This window comes from Pteronotus mesoamericanus, unplaced genomic scaffold (assembly GCF_021234165.1).
Source record: "Pteronotus mesoamericanus isolate MK-2021 breed Mesoamerican mustached bat unplaced genomic scaffold, CSHL_Meso_final contig_20, whole genome shotgun sequence".
In the NCBI taxonomy this organism is placed as follows: domain Eukaryota; kingdom Metazoa; phylum Chordata; class Mammalia; order Chiroptera; family Mormoopidae; genus Pteronotus; species Pteronotus mesoamericanus.
In genome coordinates this window covers 81390469-81408791 of record NW_026555085.1, presented here as the reverse complement: position 1 = coordinate 81408791, position 18323 = coordinate 81390469, and the positions used below count along the sequence as shown (strand labels likewise).

At 37.8% G+C, this 18323-nt stretch overlaps 2 protein-coding genes across 2 annotated transcripts; both read left to right on the top strand.

The window, feature by feature from the left end:
- Positions 1-5937: 5937 nt before the first annotated feature.
- Positions 5938-6981, top strand: LOC129067209 (trace amine-associated receptor 4-like). Its single transcript, XM_054568932.1, has one exon. It carries the CDS (start codon positions 5938-5940, stop codon positions 6979-6981), a length of 1044 nt encoding a protein of 347 aa, XP_054424907.1.
- A 5832-nt stretch (positions 6982-12813) lies between these two features.
- Positions 12814-13827, top strand: LOC129067208 (trace amine-associated receptor 5-like). The gene has a single exon (XM_054568931.1). It carries the CDS (start codon positions 12814-12816, stop codon positions 13825-13827), a length of 1014 nt encoding a protein of 337 aa, XP_054424906.1.
- The last annotated feature ends 4496 nt before the right edge of the window (positions 13828-18323 follow it).

Genomic DNA, 18323 nt, shown 5'->3' with positions numbered 1-18323 from the left:
ATTTCATCCAGACTGCAATACCTATGATTTAAGTCGGATCATTAACATTTGGTCAAAGTCTTTCCAGTAATTTTTCTGTGAAACATTAAGAGACAAACAGAACCTTTCTTGTATTTGATAGATTGGGACATACGTGAGTACATTATCAATCATGTCCATACATCCTTATACCTAGGACTGAATTGTGGGAGGGGGAAAAGGAGGAGAAGGAGAGCAGACTGTTCCTGAATCTAAGTTCATCTTTAGGCCCATAATGAGTGAGGAATGGTACAGAGAGGCAGAGTGGAATCAGATGAGTGGTTTGAAATGCCTTTGGTGTAAAGAATGAATGATAAGAGAAGAACAAGAGTAGATTTAAGAAGAACAGGCAGGAGGTTATTTATCACAAGTCCAGAAGAGAGATGGTGTCAGCTCAGACTGGAGAGATGCTGATGAAGTAGAGGGAAGCTGTCAAAGCCACCAGACACTCACCAGGAAAAAACAGTAGCACCTGGTAATATGTAAGCTCTAGAGGGTAATAAAGAGAGGAGTTCCAGGCATGATTTATAGATTCCTAACTTCTGCAATAGGAGGTGTGGTAGATAAGAAATCCTGGAGAAAACCAGTTTGGGGGAGGAAGGAAGATCTTGAGTTCTATCTGGGACATGTTGGGAATTTGGGACATCCTAGTAATATTTAATAGATAGTTGGATGTAAGGGTCAGAGCTTACAGAGGTCTGGGGTAGAAGTGGATCTGCGGGTACTGGCATGTAGATGGCATCTGAAAGAGAGGGCATGGCTGACCACTTAGGGAGCAGTTGTAAGAAAAGCAGTGGGGGCTTAAGACTGGCCTTGAGCAGTTTCCACATTTAGTGGTCAGGTGGGGAAGGATATAGGAAAAAACAAGTTCTGCTTTAGGTCAAACTTTGAATAGGAAAACTTAATTCTGGCTTTTTTTCTGTCTCTCTTCTAAGTCCTTCTTTCCACATACCCTGGCACCCTATGTCCTGGATCTAACTATGGAAACTTACCCAGGCTCAATGTGTGTCCTGAAGGACAATACAATTCTGTATGGACTACTTCTCTTCAGCACCATTACAGTTTCATTCCCTGTCATTGTTAGTAGAAAAGCAAACTTGCAAAATAAATGCATGAGTCAAGTATTTTCACATTTATCAAAGGATATTTACTAATCCAATCTAACTGCTGTCCTTGAGGAGAACAATTTAGGCTGTGTCAGGAAGAGATATGAGGGCTTGAGAGTCACTGCCAGGCTCCTTCTTCCCGAAAGGCTGGAAGACCACGGACACTATCCAGTCTGGCCCCTTCCTTCATACTTGAGGACATTAAAATTGACTTGCCTCCCTTATAGGTGAGATCATATGATATTTGTCTTTCATTGACTGACTTATTTCACTTAGCATAATATTCTCCAATTTGATCCATGCTGTCCCCAAAAGTAAGAGTTCCTTCTTTCGTCCTGTTGTGTAGTATTCCATTGTGTAAATGTACCACAGTTTTTTGATCCACTCATTTACTGATAGGCACTTATAGAACCACATGCACGGAAACATGGAACAGACTGAAATTGATCAGAGGGGGTAATGGTGGAAAGAAGGGGAAGGAACTAAACAAGGAACATGTATGAATGACCCATGGACAGGGACAACAGAGTGGGAATTGATTGTGGGAGCAGGGGCAGGGGGGCGGGATGGGGAGAGGAGGGCAAAAGGGGAAAAATTGGGACAACTGTAATAGAATAACAATAAAAAATGATTTAAATAAAAAGAATTGGCTTACTCCACTTCAGCAGTGACAGACACTTCATGACTAGTGATCCTTCTACTACTTTTGGCTTCCTCTCACCTCCTGCTTTGTAAAATCTCATTTGTTTCTCTACTTCTGAACAATGTTTTCTACTCTAAAAATTTCTACTCTAAAAGGGGGTGTGTGTTAGAAAAAAATTATTCATAACATTTAGTAAAAATAATAAGGCAGACTTTATTCAATGGAGATTACTACAATGGGGTTTTTGTAGTAGGAGGAAAGATTAGACTCAACCAACCCCCACAAGGTCAAGTGGGGATTTGTACCCAAGGACCAGGGTGAATGATAAACCCCAAATTTATGTTTAAAAACATCAGTCCCTCCTCATGTGCATTCTTAACTAAATGGACTGATCTGTCCAAAAGTAATTTAGAACATCCATGGTCATTATGGGGAACTTTTGAAATCCCCAACCTTACTTTTCTTAAAACTGAATGGGACAATAATAGTTTTGATATTTGCAAAACTAAATGGAACACCTTTTTTGAATTGTGTTTTGAGCCTTTCAAACATTACCAGGAATCTGAAGTTGCTTGTTTCTGAGATACAGTTTTAAAATGAGCTGAAGCTAACAAACTCTTAATGAAAGAACAAATGAGGTCTGAAGCCTTGTGCTCCTTGCTTCGGGCCTCACCTTACCCTTTCCCCTTGGCTCCTTCGCTGTAGCATCTGCCCCTGGAGCCATCTTGCTATTTTTTCCTGGCACATAGTGGTGGAAATTTTCAGTTTTCATTCAGTTGGTTTAAAAACGGTTCTTACTGCTTTTTTAAATGGCTAAAACCTTTATTTAAGAAATTACAGACAAAGAACTGAAGTGTGGATCAATATCGCTGACTGTACAAACCAGCCAAATGAAAAGATATAGATGAGCCAAATTTTCAGTAGAGATAAAAGAACTCATGGTTTGAAAACATCTAGCATTTGGTAATAAGTGAAGTGAGCATTTGTTGGACTTAAACTAAATTTCCTCCCTCCTTCCCTTCTTCCCTCCCTCTTTCCCTCCCTCCTTCCCTCTTTTTCATATTTTCAACTCTTTCCCACTTTGGCCTTGTGTGAGGCTAGTCCATTCAATCTTTTTGAAGTCAGAGAGATGATGATACCACTGAACAGATTCATCCTCCCAAAGCTAATTCCCTGGTGACTTGCTGTGATCTCTTTGCAGGCAGCACACTGAAAGCTGTTAAAGGACATCCCTGTCAAAACAGGACACAGGTAATACAACCTCAGGAGGCATATTCTGTGTATAAAAACTGATGGCAGCACAGCCTGCCAGGAGCCTACCTACGAGAGCTGGGGCCTAAGTGGGTTTTCAAGGGGGAAATCATCAGGGAAGAGAGAACAGTAGAGTACAACACTCATTTGCGTGGTAAGAAACGGATAAGCCCTTATCTGTTTCAGAAAGGTGGCACAACAGGTAAACCACCTTTCTGTTGTTTTAGCTCCAAAATACCTAATTAGCCAAACAAATTCTGGGAAACCAAAAGAGAATATATTGAAATAGGAAAAAGATCAAATAGATTTTTTTGGTCATAGATTGGCATTTTTTGCAAATTTAAAATACCAATCTGTGAAAATAAATCTGGGTCATTTTTAAAGTCACTGAAAACCTAAAGAGACAATGAGAGGAAGATCTACCACAGATCTTTCTTAAACCTAATTCATAAGTAACCTAACTTAACTAAAAAAAAAGAAAAAAGCAAACTACTGTATAAGTGAGATATCACTAAACAAGATAAAAACATTATTTTCAGAGAAAGACTCAGAGGTAGAGTGTTTGAGTTATGTAACCAGTGAGGAAAAAAAAACCAAAACCATGCCTGATAAAGCAGGTATGATCTGTGCTTTCCTACTTTCTCACTTTATTTACAACTTATTATTGAGCTTGTTGAATATATCCCTTCCTATTTAAGAGAAATACATACACATTTAAAATTTTTGTTTTTTAATACTTGAAGAAAAGTTAGTTTATTTATTTTTCATTTTTCCTTGAAATTCTAAAGAACTTCTAGATTTTCATATTTCGTCTTTGTGTCTGTTTCCTTACTCTGTAAACTTTTCCCTTAAAGAACTAAATTTGAACTAAAAAGCAATGCAATCTTTGCTCTTTTACAAAATTTAGCAAATGTGAATTTTTACCTCCCAGCAAAAATAATTAACACTTTTCTATGCTTTCATTAGGTGGTTGTTTACAATTTTGCTGTTAATTTGGTTCTCTGTTGCAATGTTACTGATTTTTTTAAAAAAGCACAACCATGTCCCATGATGAAAGTGAGATGTCAAAGAGGGGTTAATTTTATTTGTTTTATTAAAAAATTACTGTATCTTTGGTAGAATTGAATTTTCAAAGAAAAAGAATCTCTATTCTGTTCAGTTTTAAAATAACAAAAAAATTACCAACTGCATTTAATTTCATGACAATCTCCCTTTTTTAGCAGAGCAGCAGACCAGCAGTCATATATGCATATTCTTATTTGTTTTTATAATTTTGGGTCAAAAGGTTAAGATATGTGCTTAAAAATATTATTACCTTTGACTATATCTTAACAATTCATACATGTAATAACTTGTTAAATAAATGAGTATCTTACTCTTTTTGTCTTACTATAACATTTAGAGGTTTAAATATTTCTCTTATATATAATCTTACATCAGAAATTTGAAACAATACTATTAGTTTCTAGCAGTTGTTTCATCTCATGTTTTCAATCAATCAATAAATAAATACATAAAATTTTCTTATAAATCTAAGAGTTAAATAAATCATTTTTTCAGGGATTATGTTTTAAAAATTAAACTTTACAAAAATTAAACCATGAAGTATTAAAGAGTGTGCTATTTTGTAGAAGGAATGTTATGTCTCTGTATATACAGTGACAAATACCTAAGTAATTCTGTGGCAGTTGTTAGCTATTTTTAAAGATAATTTTTAAAAGAACATTTAAAAAATTAAATAAAAATTTTAATTCACAAACACAAAGAAGATAGGGGGCAGAATAAAGTTAATTTATTAAAGAAGGTAATTAGGTGCTTAAGGCTTTATTCAGGATCTTAGAGCTTAGAAACTAAAGTGATGAGTAATGAAATAATTTCTGCTGTGTGTTTCAAAATCAATAGACTACAGGTTATAATAAAGTTAAATGAGTCTTTGTCCTTCTCACATTTTATTTCTCTATGTTTTTATTTCTCAAATTCAACTCAATGGCATAATATTTGAACGTTACAATTAAAATATATCTGAAAAAATGCTAACCTGAGAAATTAAATTACTATATCCAGAGCAAATGAAATGTGCTATACAGTTAAGATTTCAACTAACACACATTGGAAAAAATGCTGAGCTATGGCAGCCAATACTGTAAATATTACTTTCAAAGGTACTTACATTCTCATTAATGTGCTTTCCAACTAAATGTGGTGGGACGTGCTTGTGAGTTCGTTTTCCCAACAGACCAGGGATTTTAATCTATTCTTGGGCCAAAGTCCACTTCTCCAACCTGGTGCTAGATCTCACTAATGTTTGTCATTGGTCGTCAGAGTTACACATCCAGCCCTGGCACTGGAAAAACAAATCCAACCGATGTCATATTCTGGGTGAGTCAGTCCCATTAATTCCACATTTTAAGAGCAACAGCATAAATTATACAAAGCGACAGCTTAAACAAGAAGCAGGCCTATATGTCAAATTTTATTCCAATGTGAGACTTGAAATCTGTGGACAAGACAATGTCAACCTGAATTTGAATTCATGAAGTTGCAGCTAAATAAGAAGAGATACTCATGAGATTTACAGAATCTGTCATGAGATATTTTCCCTTTTTTTTTTAGATTACTCATGTATAATCTTGTAAGCATTAACATATTTTTAGTTTACCACATGCTGCTCTAAGTTCTAAAAGCTCTGTTGTCTACATTGGAGAGAGAAGTGTTTTCTTAATTGAATATATTGCATGTATTAAGTGGCAGGATCCAAAGCAATGCTGCTGATCAGCAGGAAGTTCAGCCTGGGATTGGAGATGCAGCAGGCTGGGCCTTTCTGAAAAGCTGCCAATTATTTTTATTGTTTTTTGTATCTTTGACAGAGGAAAACAGTACTTTTGCAAAAAGTCTTATAGTGCCCAAGGGACCCAGACAATGAATTCAGCAGAACTTTGGAAGCCCCCAGAAGTACAACTCTGCTTTGCTTTGATCAACAATTCATGCCCTAGAAATGTGAGGTCTGCGCTGAGTGCTTCGGCCATGTACGCTGTCATGACTGGCGCTATAGTGATGACCATACTGGGCAACCTGGTTGTGATCGTTGCCATCACGCACTTCAAGCAGCTCCACACCCCAACCAACTTCCTGATCCTCTCCATGGCCACCACTGACTTTCTGCTGAGCTGTGTGGTCATGCCCTTCAGCATGATCCGGTCCATTGAATCCTGCTGGTACTTTGGAGATCTCTTTTGCAAAGTCCACAGCTGCTGCGACATCATGTTCTGTACCACCTCCATTTTTCACCTCTGCTTCATCTCAGTGGATCGTTATTACGCTGTGTGTGACCCTTTGCATTATATCACCAAAATTACCATTCCTGTCATAGAGATCTTTCTGTTCATCAGTTGGTCTATTCCAATCTTTTTTGCCTTTGGCCTGGTATTCTCAGAATTAAACATAGTTGGTGCAGAAGATTTTGTTGCAGCCATTGACTGCACAGGTTTGTGTGTGTTGATATTTAACAAGTTCTGGGGGGTTATGGCCTCCTGTATAGCCTTTTTTCTCCCTGGGACAATAATGGTGGGGATTTACATACACATTTTCACAGTAGCCAGGAAACATGCTAAGCAAATCAACATGGGTCCTATGATGAAACCAGTTGGGTCAGACAGGAAAATGAAAGCATTATCCAAAAAAGAAGGCAAGGCCACCAAGACTTTAAGCATAGTCATGGGAGTGTTTGTGTTGTGCTGGCTGCCCTTTTTCCTTTTGACAATTACAGACCCTTTCATTAATTTTACAACTCCTGGAGATTTGTATAATGTCTTCCTTTGGCTGGGTTATTTTAATTCCACTTTCAATCCTATCATATATGGCATGTTCTATCCTTGGTTTCGCAAGGCACTGAGGATGCTTGTCACAGGAATAATCTTCCGCCCCCACTCTTCCACGTTAAGCCTTTTTCTTGGTCATGCTTAGGCAATGAATGCTCTGTGTTCTTTAAGATTCTTTCCTGGCAGGGAATTTTGGATGCTCTTTTTACCCCAAGGTAGAGGCATAGACGAAGTAGATAAGGAGATTCTTCCCGTTGGTATAACAGACATCTAAGTATGAGCACTAAATCAGGCCTTCCAGGTAGACCGAAGCTACTAAAGTGGCTAATTTCTGGGTTCTTAGGATGGCACCTCCAATAACAAGAAACTCTTTTCTAAGGTTTGCTGATTCCTGAATTTCCAAAATTAGTGATTCATAATTTCAATTCTTCAGCTTAAATCAAATAATAAGCATCTTCCATTTTTTTCCCCTTATAAACACCAGAAGCAGAGACATAGGCCTGACTGGTGTGGCTCCAAGGGTTGGGCATCCCACTAACCAAAGGGTCAATGTGTCAATTCTCAGTCAGGAGACATGCCTAGGTTGTAGGCCAGATCCCTGGATGGGAGCATGCAAGGGGCAACCGATTGATGTTTCTTTCTCATATAGATGTTTCTCTTCCGCTCTTTCTCTCTCCCTTCTCACCTTTCTAAAAATAAGTAAATAAAATCTTGGTGGGAGACGGCGGGGACAGAGGGAAGGAGACACAGTTGGTCTTCACACTCATTGACATCTGTGTACAGATTACCTACATCTTTCCTGAAATTACTGTTACATCTTAGGGGAGTGGGGAGAGAGTTTAAGAATAATAGGAGTCTGCATTATGAAGCATGTGAATGACAGAAAGGGAGAAGGAAGCAGACAGTCGTTATTTACTTCAGATTTTATTTGTTCTGACTTAAATCTCCTTCCAAAAAGAGTTGACATGAGGTTTGCAATATTTTGATAAAATTGAACTGTCTTATTAAATGAGAAGAATGGATAAAGAGTTTAGAAGTATATTCTTTGTCTAAATATGTAATTTTTAGGTATATACACATGTGGCCTGCATGCATACATACAGGTGGTGTCCATCTCTTTGGGTGTGTGTGTGCATATACTAATTATTCACCAACGCTGAGCTTCATTCACAAACTGAAGTTTTTTCCCCTGCCCCAGAATTTTAGGATAATATTTATTGCCACAATGAATGTCTCCAATCTGTGTCTTCTTGTCTTTCTCTTCCTTCTCCTATTCCATAAACTTATTTCACTATATTTTGTTTGTTATAACCTTCTTTTCATTCTTCACACTATCTCTCTGTCTCTCTAATCAGGGATAGTTTTGTCCTTGGAGACATTTGGCAATGTCTGGAGACATTGATTGTTGTCACAACCAGAGAGGGGGTGGTAGTAACATCTAGCGGGTAGAGGTGAGAGATGCTGTTAAACACCCTACAACACACAGAACTGTCCCTCACAACAAAGAACTATCTGGTCCACAACTTCAATAGTGCCATGGTTGAGACACCCTGTTCTAATCTCATCTAATCTCATAGCTTCAATGACCTCCTGTCTATATATTTCTCTCAAATGTATTTATCTTCTCCAAAACCACTTCTCCAAAACTTGAGTTTCTTGTTTTTTTTCATAATCAGTATCTTTTTATATGCTCCCTCAAGATCTCAAACTAAACATACTCAGCATTTTCCTTCTATGCCCACAGTAGCACTCCAAACCTGTCTCCTGACACCTGTTTTGTGCCGGGGTTGGGTGTGTGCCAGTGTGTTAGTTCCCTATCTAGCCTGTAGGCTTCTTGTGTGCAAGACTATGACCTTATATTGTTTATATTTGTATCCCACAGTGCTTGACATGGTGCCTTTCCCATAAACATCTCTGAACACATCCACTAGATGACTAAAATGCAGAAACTTGGAGGATAATGAGAGTTATTCAAATTCACAGAAATAAACAAGTGTAAAACAAAGGATGCTAGACAGTTGGTGCTGCTTTCTTTAGAGGACAAGATGGAGGAAATAGCCTATTTGTAAAGAAGAAACTGAACTGAATTTAATTCCTGTTCTACTAGGCTTTAGCCATATGTGCATAATGTTGTACTGAGGGACTTGAGCCCAGGGCCAGCAGAGGCACATAGTGGAAAAAGACTCACCAATTCAGAAATGTTTGCAACATACAGAAAGAAGCTTTCAGTTCATATAGCGAACTTCCAGAGGATAGAAGTTAGGTCTTTCTTTCCTTTGCCTAATGTATCAATAATCCAAGTGTCTCAGAGAAAAGTTTGGTCATATAGAAATATTGTTCACTAGCCTATGTATTGACAGGTTGGAGAAGATTTTAAATGCAATATGCAAACTCATAGTGATTATTTGTGGACGGAGCAATTCATTCATTAATGTTTGCCTGTAAGGTTGCTTTTATTAACAATAACCCTAAGACACTGATAGGTTGCAAAGAGAAAATTTGTTACTGGTACTACAGATTTTTAAAGTTAAGTGTTTTTTATTATAGTAATTCTTATAGTAATATCAGAATATTAAGTTAATCAAACCCCATCCATTCTCTGGCCTGGCCAATGACATCACACCTGTATGCAGGACACCTAATCCTAAGGTTTCTAATGTTCATATACACACATCCTAAAGGCTTTCATAAACCTTTTTGTTTCTTTAAAAATCTAACCTTCCTATTGCAAAACTAGTTATTAATTCCAAAACACCTTCAAGAACATCTCTATTCAGTTAAGAATTCCCAACACCTACCTGTGTTTCTCTACCTATTTTGTTGAATATCTATAGCTTCTCATGGTCAGTAATTATAATTTCACAATTTAAATATAGCATATTTAGGTTCTGAGATATCATTAAGTTATTTTTTTTCCACAGGACAGTATTTGAAATCAGAATTGGGCTTTAAAATGCTTAGCAGAGGATTGGTTTATTCTTTTCTGATTGCAGTAATTTAATCCTTCAGGAGGAGATTTCCCCTGCTGCTAATCCAGAAGGCAACATTCAAATACTAAGGTGCTCTCATTTTGAAGAATGAATGAAACAAGAAGAGTTTCTTAAGATTCAGGCCAAGTCAGACCTCCTTTCAGGGCCTGGTAGAACAAATTACTACCTTATAAGGTTAGAAGCATTTCACAATTTGATTTTCATGATGAGCCTTCAGTACTCTTTGGAAATTCAACAAAGACATTTGGACTGCTAAACCCAAGGGACTGAATGGGAAGGGCAGACAGTCATTCATCACACACTCAGGTTTTTTTCATTTGATCCTCAAAATAACATAAAATACATAACAACATCAAAGAACTGATGTTTTGTAGTATGGGATGGTCATTTATACAGACCAGCATGTATTTTGCTCACTGGGAGCAGAGGCAAACTGAGAAGAAATGAAGGAGCAGTTGGAGACTTCTGCTGAAGTCATCATCATTCCTTACCTTAATAATCGACTTCTATAATTTACAAAGGGTGTCCATGAACATTAGCTCAATTGTTTCTCAAAACAGTTCCACGTGTTCTTCCCAGAGTAGTCCAAGGGAAAGTGAACAATCCCATCATTCTTCCTAATCTAGTTCTCTTCTTTCTAGCACTCATCCAGGCTAAACTTAGTGGCCATTATCTCAGGAGGATGGTGAATTCTATGAACGCCTTGCTGTCTATATTAGGAGCTACTCAGTTCAACAAACATTTAGTGAGCATCTACTATATGCCAAGTGCTATTTTGAGTGTTTATGGTTCAGGGGGTGAATAAAACTCAAATCATGGCCTCAGAGAAAGATCATAGCTACTTGATTACACTGCAGGAAGCTAAGGCAGTATGGAGGAGGAAAATTAATTTGACCTGGCTTGGGATTTAGAGAAGACTGCCTGAATTTTAGGCCAAAGGGATATGTCATCAGGTTTAGTAAAGGACCCATTTCCAACCACTGAAGTGGAACTATGAATATTGCATTGATATAATATATCCCAGAACCAAAAACATTTTTTGAAAGTTTCTGTATCCAGGCCATATTCCAGTTGTAAGAGATTTGTTTCTATATTTCACAGATTCTTGGTCAGATTAGATTTAGAGCCATAGGACTCCTTGGCTGATTGCATGGGGTTTATGACTTGTAACCTAAGGGGTATCATAGAATCATAGTATGTGGTAACACAAGATCCTTCCTGATGTGATTAATTCTGGAATCAGAAATCTATTTCCATGCACATGGACTTGGTACAAGGCAAGTTTTGAGCAATCAGCGCTGGGTTCAGCCAGGCTTTGTGGAGAAGGAGGAGGTACATGCCAACTTTTTTCATTTGTTTTGACTTGCCCCACCTTCTCCTACAGGACCTGCTGGGAGATGTAATCTATCACCACCTTTAGAATACTGTCATTTTTGCAAGATTAGTTTGACTTACATTGTGAACTGATTTCACTAAGAGGCATTCGATCTTCTGGAGGTTTGGCACCAACAGAGAGATCAGAATATTATTGAACATGTTATTTTTGTTATTTTCCTTGAAAATATCCTCATGAGGTACAGACATAAGGGTCTAATTGTAGGTAGTCTTACCAATGGGGAGACAGAGAGAGAGAGAGAGGATAAGGAATGACCTAGAAGATGGCAGAACAAAAATCTAACTCTTCTGTGTCCAGGTGAACTGTTTTGTCTGCTGTGACTTCTTTAGCCAATTTGAAACATAGAGTTTAAAAAAGGCATCATGATAAGTTCAATGTGACCATCACAAACCAAAGGACTTATGATCAGTTATTCTCCATTATTTCTCTTGTTGAGAGAAATGTACACAAATAATCCTAAAGCAGAAGGATTATATGGAACTCATTGCAAAATTAAACAAAACTTTATAAATCCAGTGTGTTTAATTTCCATCTTTAATTAATTGGCAGGATAAATGATGATGCTGTATTAAGAAGGAAACAAACTACTGAGACCTGTGAATAGTGTAAACTAGGTCTCTTGGCACTAATTCAGCGATCATTTGCATAACATACCACATGGAGAAGTAGTTTTTATTTGGAGTATAAAATCTGTCATTTTTGCAGATGAAAGAGGATTCTACATATCTATGTCTATCTGTTACCAAAAGGACTTATTCCCATAAGCGATTCTTATTCCTGCCTCTGTAAGTAGCTTGGAAACTCTAAATGAAATTTTTTAGAACTTGCTTAAAATTTTTACAGACTAGTGTTAAGATAGATAAAATACTTTTTCACATCAGCTATTTCCCTCAAGATGTATAACTACAGTGTGTTAACTTTAGAAATTGTGAAGGATGCAAAACTGAAACAAGGCAACTTCATTCTTTCAATTAGTTGTATGTTGAATTTTTTTCTTGGGAAGAGTTGAAATATAATTAAAAATCTTAATCTGTTGATTTTATTGTCAATTTATTTAATTCTTAAAGAGAAGACCCAGAAGTTATTCTTTACCTAAGTAATGGTTTGTTAACAAGAATTATTTCTTAGTTTGGCTCAGACTCATAACATTAAATATCATTTTACTTTTAGCAACAAGTAACTTATCAAAATGGAAGAGACACTCTGTCAATAATTGTATAAAACCTACTGTGAAGTAGCTATTTTCTTCTTTGAGAAAACATTTACCTTCCATGTTTCTTCTCTTTTCTTAAGGATAACATCTTAACTAGTTTCAAAAATTCCAGCCAGACAAACCAGGGCTAACAGAAGTAACTCTTATGAGACCTTGAATCCTATGCCACATTTGAATTTTCAGGGTGCATTTGATTCAGTACTCAGGGAAATTGTACTAGGTTCCAAATTGCCCTGTAGTTCTTCTCTAGATCTCACTTTCTAATTGTTTAGCAGATAAAAATTTGTTTGTTTGTTTGTTCTCCTATTTGTTTATTCTGGTGGGACAGGTGGCCTGATCTTAAAGAGAAAGAGAGAGAAGGAAGAGTAGGAACCATAAATGAGCGCTGTCCTCAACAAAGGTGCTGAAAACCACCCACTGGCGTTCTGCTACCAGGTGAATGGGTCTTGCCCCAGGACTGCCCATCCTCTGGGCCTCCAGCTGACCATCTACCTGGCCTGTGCAGCAGGCATAATTGTTACAGTCCTAGGAAATTTGTTTGTGGTGTTCGCTGTGTCCTACTTCAAAGCACTTCACACTCCCACCAACTTCTTGCTGCTTTCTCTGGCCGTGGCTGACATGATTCTGGGTCTGCTGGTACTGCCACTCAGCACCATTCGCTCAGCAGAGAGCTGCTGGTTCTTTGGAGATTTCCTCTGCCGCCTGCACACCTGCTTGGACACCCTCTTCCGCCTCATCCCCATCTTTCATCTCTGTTTCATTTCCATCGACCGCCACTGTGCCATCTGTGAGCCTCTGCTCTATCCCTCCAAGTTCACAGTTAGGGTGGCTCACAGGTACATCATAGCAGGGCGGGGGGCGCCAGGAGCTTACACGGCCTTCTTTGTCTACACAGATGTAGTCAAGACAGGGCTCAGCCAGTGGCTGGAAGAGATGCCTTGTGTGGGCAGTTGCCAGTTGCTGTTTAATAAGTTCCAGGGCTGGTTAAACTTCCCTGTGTTTTTTTTCTCCTGCCTCATCATGATCAGCTTGTATGTAAAGATCTTGGTGGTTGCTGCCAGGCAGGCCCAGCAGATCAATGTCTTCAACAAAAACCTGGGTGGCACTGCCAAGCATGATAGAAAAGCTACCAAGACCCTGGGCATCGCTGTGGGCATATACCGCTTGTTCTGGCTTCCTTTCACCATCGACACACTGGTGGACAGCCTCCTCAACTTCATGACACCGCCTCTGGTCTTTGACACCTTAATCTGGCTTGCATACTTCACCTCGGCCTGCAACCCTATCATCTATGTCTTTTCCTACAGGTGGTTCAGGAAGGCTCTGAAACTCACCCTGAGTCCAGAGATTTTCTCACCTCGGACACCCACTATTGATTTGTACCAGGAATGATTCCTTTAACATGCTTCATGTAAACAGTAGGGCTTTGCAGGAAGGCTAAGCGGTCCTGTGGCTGTGGGCAGTATGGTGTTGTGAGTCCATGGGCGCACTTCCAGGCAGTGTGGTTTAAGTGGAGGAGAAAAATCAACTTCTTAACTTGGAAGGAGATATAGCACACCCTTCATTCAATGTTTCTACAGTAGAATGTAGGAAGGAGAGAGGGAAGTCATCTAACTGTTTATTGGATAAGTTAAAATCTGTGAAAATATTTGGGTCTTCATTCATTGCCCTCGAGACAGCCAAGATACAGAGGTGGAAGAGGAAGGGCCTAGGGGTCAGGATGTGTGGGTTCTCGTCCTGGTTTGACCACCTGGCAGGGCCTGGTGACACTACTTAGCAATCTTGGACTTCCTCCCCCATCACTGAGTTTCCTCCTTCTAAAAATGAGGGGTTTGTACGGTTCATTTTCTAAGGTGCCCTGAAGCCAAGCAGCATGTAATCTAACTTTGGGGAGCATTGTTTGAATCCTAATTTCACCTTAGTTTTCACAGTTACAGTCAAGTATTTAGAACACTTTTTGAAATGTTCCCTTTAAGAGCCCTGTCTCCTTGGAACCCAATTACAATGTATGCCAGGTTTGTCTACTTCAATGATCACTGAGTTAATGTATTATTAATTTATTATATTTTTGAAGGAATGTTTTCTTCCTTTCCTCTTATAGTAGAAACTTGAAAATATGTGAAACAAGCTCCACACAAAAATAATAAAAATAAAAGTGATAATGAACCCCATCTCACCATTTTAGCTTCCCTCCTTTTTTTTAATCACACAAGTTTGAACTATTATCTTTTAATTTAATAATAGCATATGATTTTCTTCGGAAAAGCAAGCACTTAGGCCACATGCTTGCTCAGAACTGAACCAAATGCTTTTCAGGAACTATTACTAGTAACAGTACTGATACCTTTTATGTGCATCTTGCTTCTGGGTTTTTTTTTCCTAAATCTTTTTCTTAAGTCTCTAGTCACTCTGTTTCCACTTAGTTTTTTTCTGATTAATACTTGTTTATTTGGAAAACGTTTTGTAAATTAATTTGTGGTCTGTGGTGTACAGATGTGTGGATACAAACTTTTGCTGGTGTGGCTCAGTGGATTGAGTGCTGGCCTGAGAACCAGATGTGTAGATACATGTGGTTATAGATAAGGGTACAGACATAGATATATCAATCTCAATCAATAAATAAAGAAGTAAAGTCGTATTTTGAACTTGGCTGAAATGGATTTATTATATCTATTTCTTTTTATTTGCTGAAAAGATAACTTACCCTGACACAATTCTTATTCCTAATTTAAAAATATCGTAAAATATTTTAATATATTTCTAATGCTTAATTTTCTTTGGGATTATTCTTTCATTTCCATTTAGCTCATAATCATCAAGAGATAATTGAATTACAAATGATTTATAAATTAAAATTCTGAGACATTAAGGAACTAGGAACACTTTGTCTTAGATATAACAATAAATATAATTTGCAAAGTATAAGTCAGTCATTACTTTAAAAACACATTTCCTCTTACCTTCCTGGAAATAACATCACACCCATTCCCAATCCACTGGGCATAGCACCGTCCTGGAAGCAAGAACACTCAGCTACTGTACAGGGTGGAATTTGCATATTAGTCACCTTTAGAGAAGCAGAAAATCCTTCAGTTCCCTCACATCTGATTGTTTTCTGTTAGAGGGAGAAGGTTGCGTTAACCATGAGAGGTTCCAGGGTAGAGAGAAGGAAAGGATGGAAAGGCAGGAAACCAATATTTACTCTAAAGCTAAGCATCTCGCTTACTGCCCACAAACCCTGTGAAGCAGATATTATCAATTTTATGTACAGACGAGGCACACAGATTTTCGAGGATTTATTCTCTCTTTTACTTGAATGCCCTGACTTATCTACTATGTCTCTGAGATATTAGAGAAAACTGGGCAGCTAATGAACCTGTGGGCAGGACTAAAATTTAAAAGCTGGAAGCTTTTTCAGGAAGTCATCCTGCACTCAAACCACTGAGCCACACCAGCAAAAGTTTGTATCTACACATCTGTACACCAGAGACCACAAATTAATTTACAAAAAGTTTTCCAAATAAACAAGTATTAATCAGAAAAAAACTAAGTGGAAACAGAGTGACTAGAGACTTAAGAAAAAGATTTAGGAAAAAGAAACCCCAGAAGCAAGATGCACATAAAAGGTATCAGTACTATTACTAGTAATAGTTCCTGAAAAGCTTTTAAAATTTAAAAAGCAGGAAGCAGACGTCAGCTTCTAGTGAAGCCCCAAAACACTAGAAGATGAGTGTCATGGCCCAGTGCTCGCATCACCAATGAACCAGGGTGGAGTGAGAGCGAGAATCCCACCGGTGGACACCGCGGAGGGATGCAGGAACTGACGGTTGGCAGGTCAGGCTTCTGATCGCAGGATTTGATGCCCAGCATAATGTATTGGTCATAGAATTGTATACCTGAAATCTATGTAATTTCATTAATAAATATCACCCAAATAAATTTAACAAAAATAAATAAATAGCTTGTAATGTGTCAAAAGTGAAGAGTAAAATCATAAGCCAAGAGCTCTGTAGGTGAAGAAAAGTAAACATGGCAGGTTGTAAACACAAGAGGCATTCATGAAATTGAAGTAAGCATCAATTATATCAGTAATGAATTAATGCTGTTATAACTATGCCCAGTTATTGGTGGTAGCTGTCTGAGAGGACCTAGGTAATAATGATGATCTATTCTATCTTTATAATTAGTTATTGATGGATGACTTCCCGCCCTGCCACTGGTGGACATAGTAGCTCTACTCCCAGTAAACACTGAGGCAAACAACAGCAATTATCCTGTAAGTTTCTGTGTCCGAACACGTCATTTCAATACTAAAAATTAAACAAATACACAAAGCTCCACATAGTGTAACAGTTGTACTTTTAGTCTCAACTGACTGAGAAGAATGCATGTGAACAAATGTTATTATGAATTCAGCAAAGATTTTAAATAAATCTGTACTTTATTAATACAAAATAAACATGTATTCTATTTTTAACTTAATTTTTTATTGTTAACACTGTTACAATGTCCCCATTTTCCAGCTCACTCTTGTTCTATTTGTGCAATTCCAACTCGAATTTCTCTGTGAGTACTGATAAGAATTGTTTAAAGGTGTCTTATTCTCTCTACATTATTTGTGTTCCTTCTTGGGTCAGTTTCCCTGTTTGTTCATCTTGTTCATTTTTTTCCCTTTATTAACTTCCTCAGTTACCTTGGATTACTCAGCTAGGATTTATACTCAGCTCTATGTTAAGTTATTCTTTTCTCTTCTCCATTAAGTTATTTTCTTGGTTTTGAGGGAAGTTAATTCACAATCGAGAAATAATTTAACTAACAGTAATTTAAATTATAATGTTTGAAAATAAAATCCCTAAAATAGAAGGTAAAAGTAGGAAGGGTATTGGAGCACCTCTTTATTACGAAACTTTTTCAAAGATAATGTCTCCATTGTGCTCTATGGTCTTCTTTTTTTTCTGTACTCTGCTGCCCCTTAGTGGTCACTCTGAACAATACTAGGCTGACCAAACAAAGACACAAAAGCTATATCGCTAAATGCCCAGAAGTATCTGTTTAAAAATGACCACTGCCCTCAAAAAAATAAATAAATAAAAAGAAGAAGGAGAAGAAAGAGGAAAAAGAGAAGAAAAAGAGGAGGAAGAGGAGGAGAGGAAGGAAGAGTAGGAAGGAAAAGAAGAGAAAGAGGAGAGAAAGAAGAAAAAAAGAAAGAAGGGTAAAAAAGAAAAAAAAAGAAAAGAAAAAAGAAAACGGAAAGAAAGATCCTCCACTAAATACTTTGAAAACACACCAGTTAGATGTCTATTTACTCTCACGCTTCAATAGCACCCCTCCATAAAAACATCTCAAAGAAAGGTTTTTGAACTTTTGCCTTCATTAGAATCACAGGAAGGGATTGTTTAAGATTTTCAGGCCCTACACCCAGAAGTTTTAGTTTCTAAGTGAAGTGAAATCAGAAATATGCTTTTTAAATCAAGCACCCCAAATGATTGTGGCATTCCACAGAATACTTTTTGAGAAATACTGTTCCTGGGGAAGTAGCACGGTTGTAAAGAAAATTGTTCTTCCTGGCTGGTGTGGCCTTCTGGATTGAGTGGCAGCCTGTGAACCAAAGGGCCGCAGGTTCAGTTCCCCGTCAGCGCACATGCCTGGGTTGCAGTCCAGGTCCCCAGTACCTCTACTGGTACAGTACCGAGTACCCAGGTACCAGTACCCCTGGGTGTGAAAGAGGCAACCACGTATTTATGTTTTTCTCCCTCTTTCTCCCTCCTTTCCCCTCCCTCGATCTAAAAATTAATACATAAAATCCTTTTAAAAAAAGTTTAAAAAAGAAAAGTGTTCTACACCTGAAGTCAGAATAATCCTTTCATTCCACTCACACTTGCTGAACC

Excerpts from the sequence above, each read along its gene's own strand:
- LOC129067209 (XM_054568932.1), top strand. The coding sequence starts at position 5,938 with ATGAATTCAGCAGAACTTTGGAAGCCCCCAGAAGTACAACTCTGCTTT.
- LOC129067208 (XM_054568931.1), top strand. The coding sequence starts at position 12,814 with ATGAGCGCTGTCCTCAACAAAGGTGCTGAAAACCACCCACTGGCGTTC.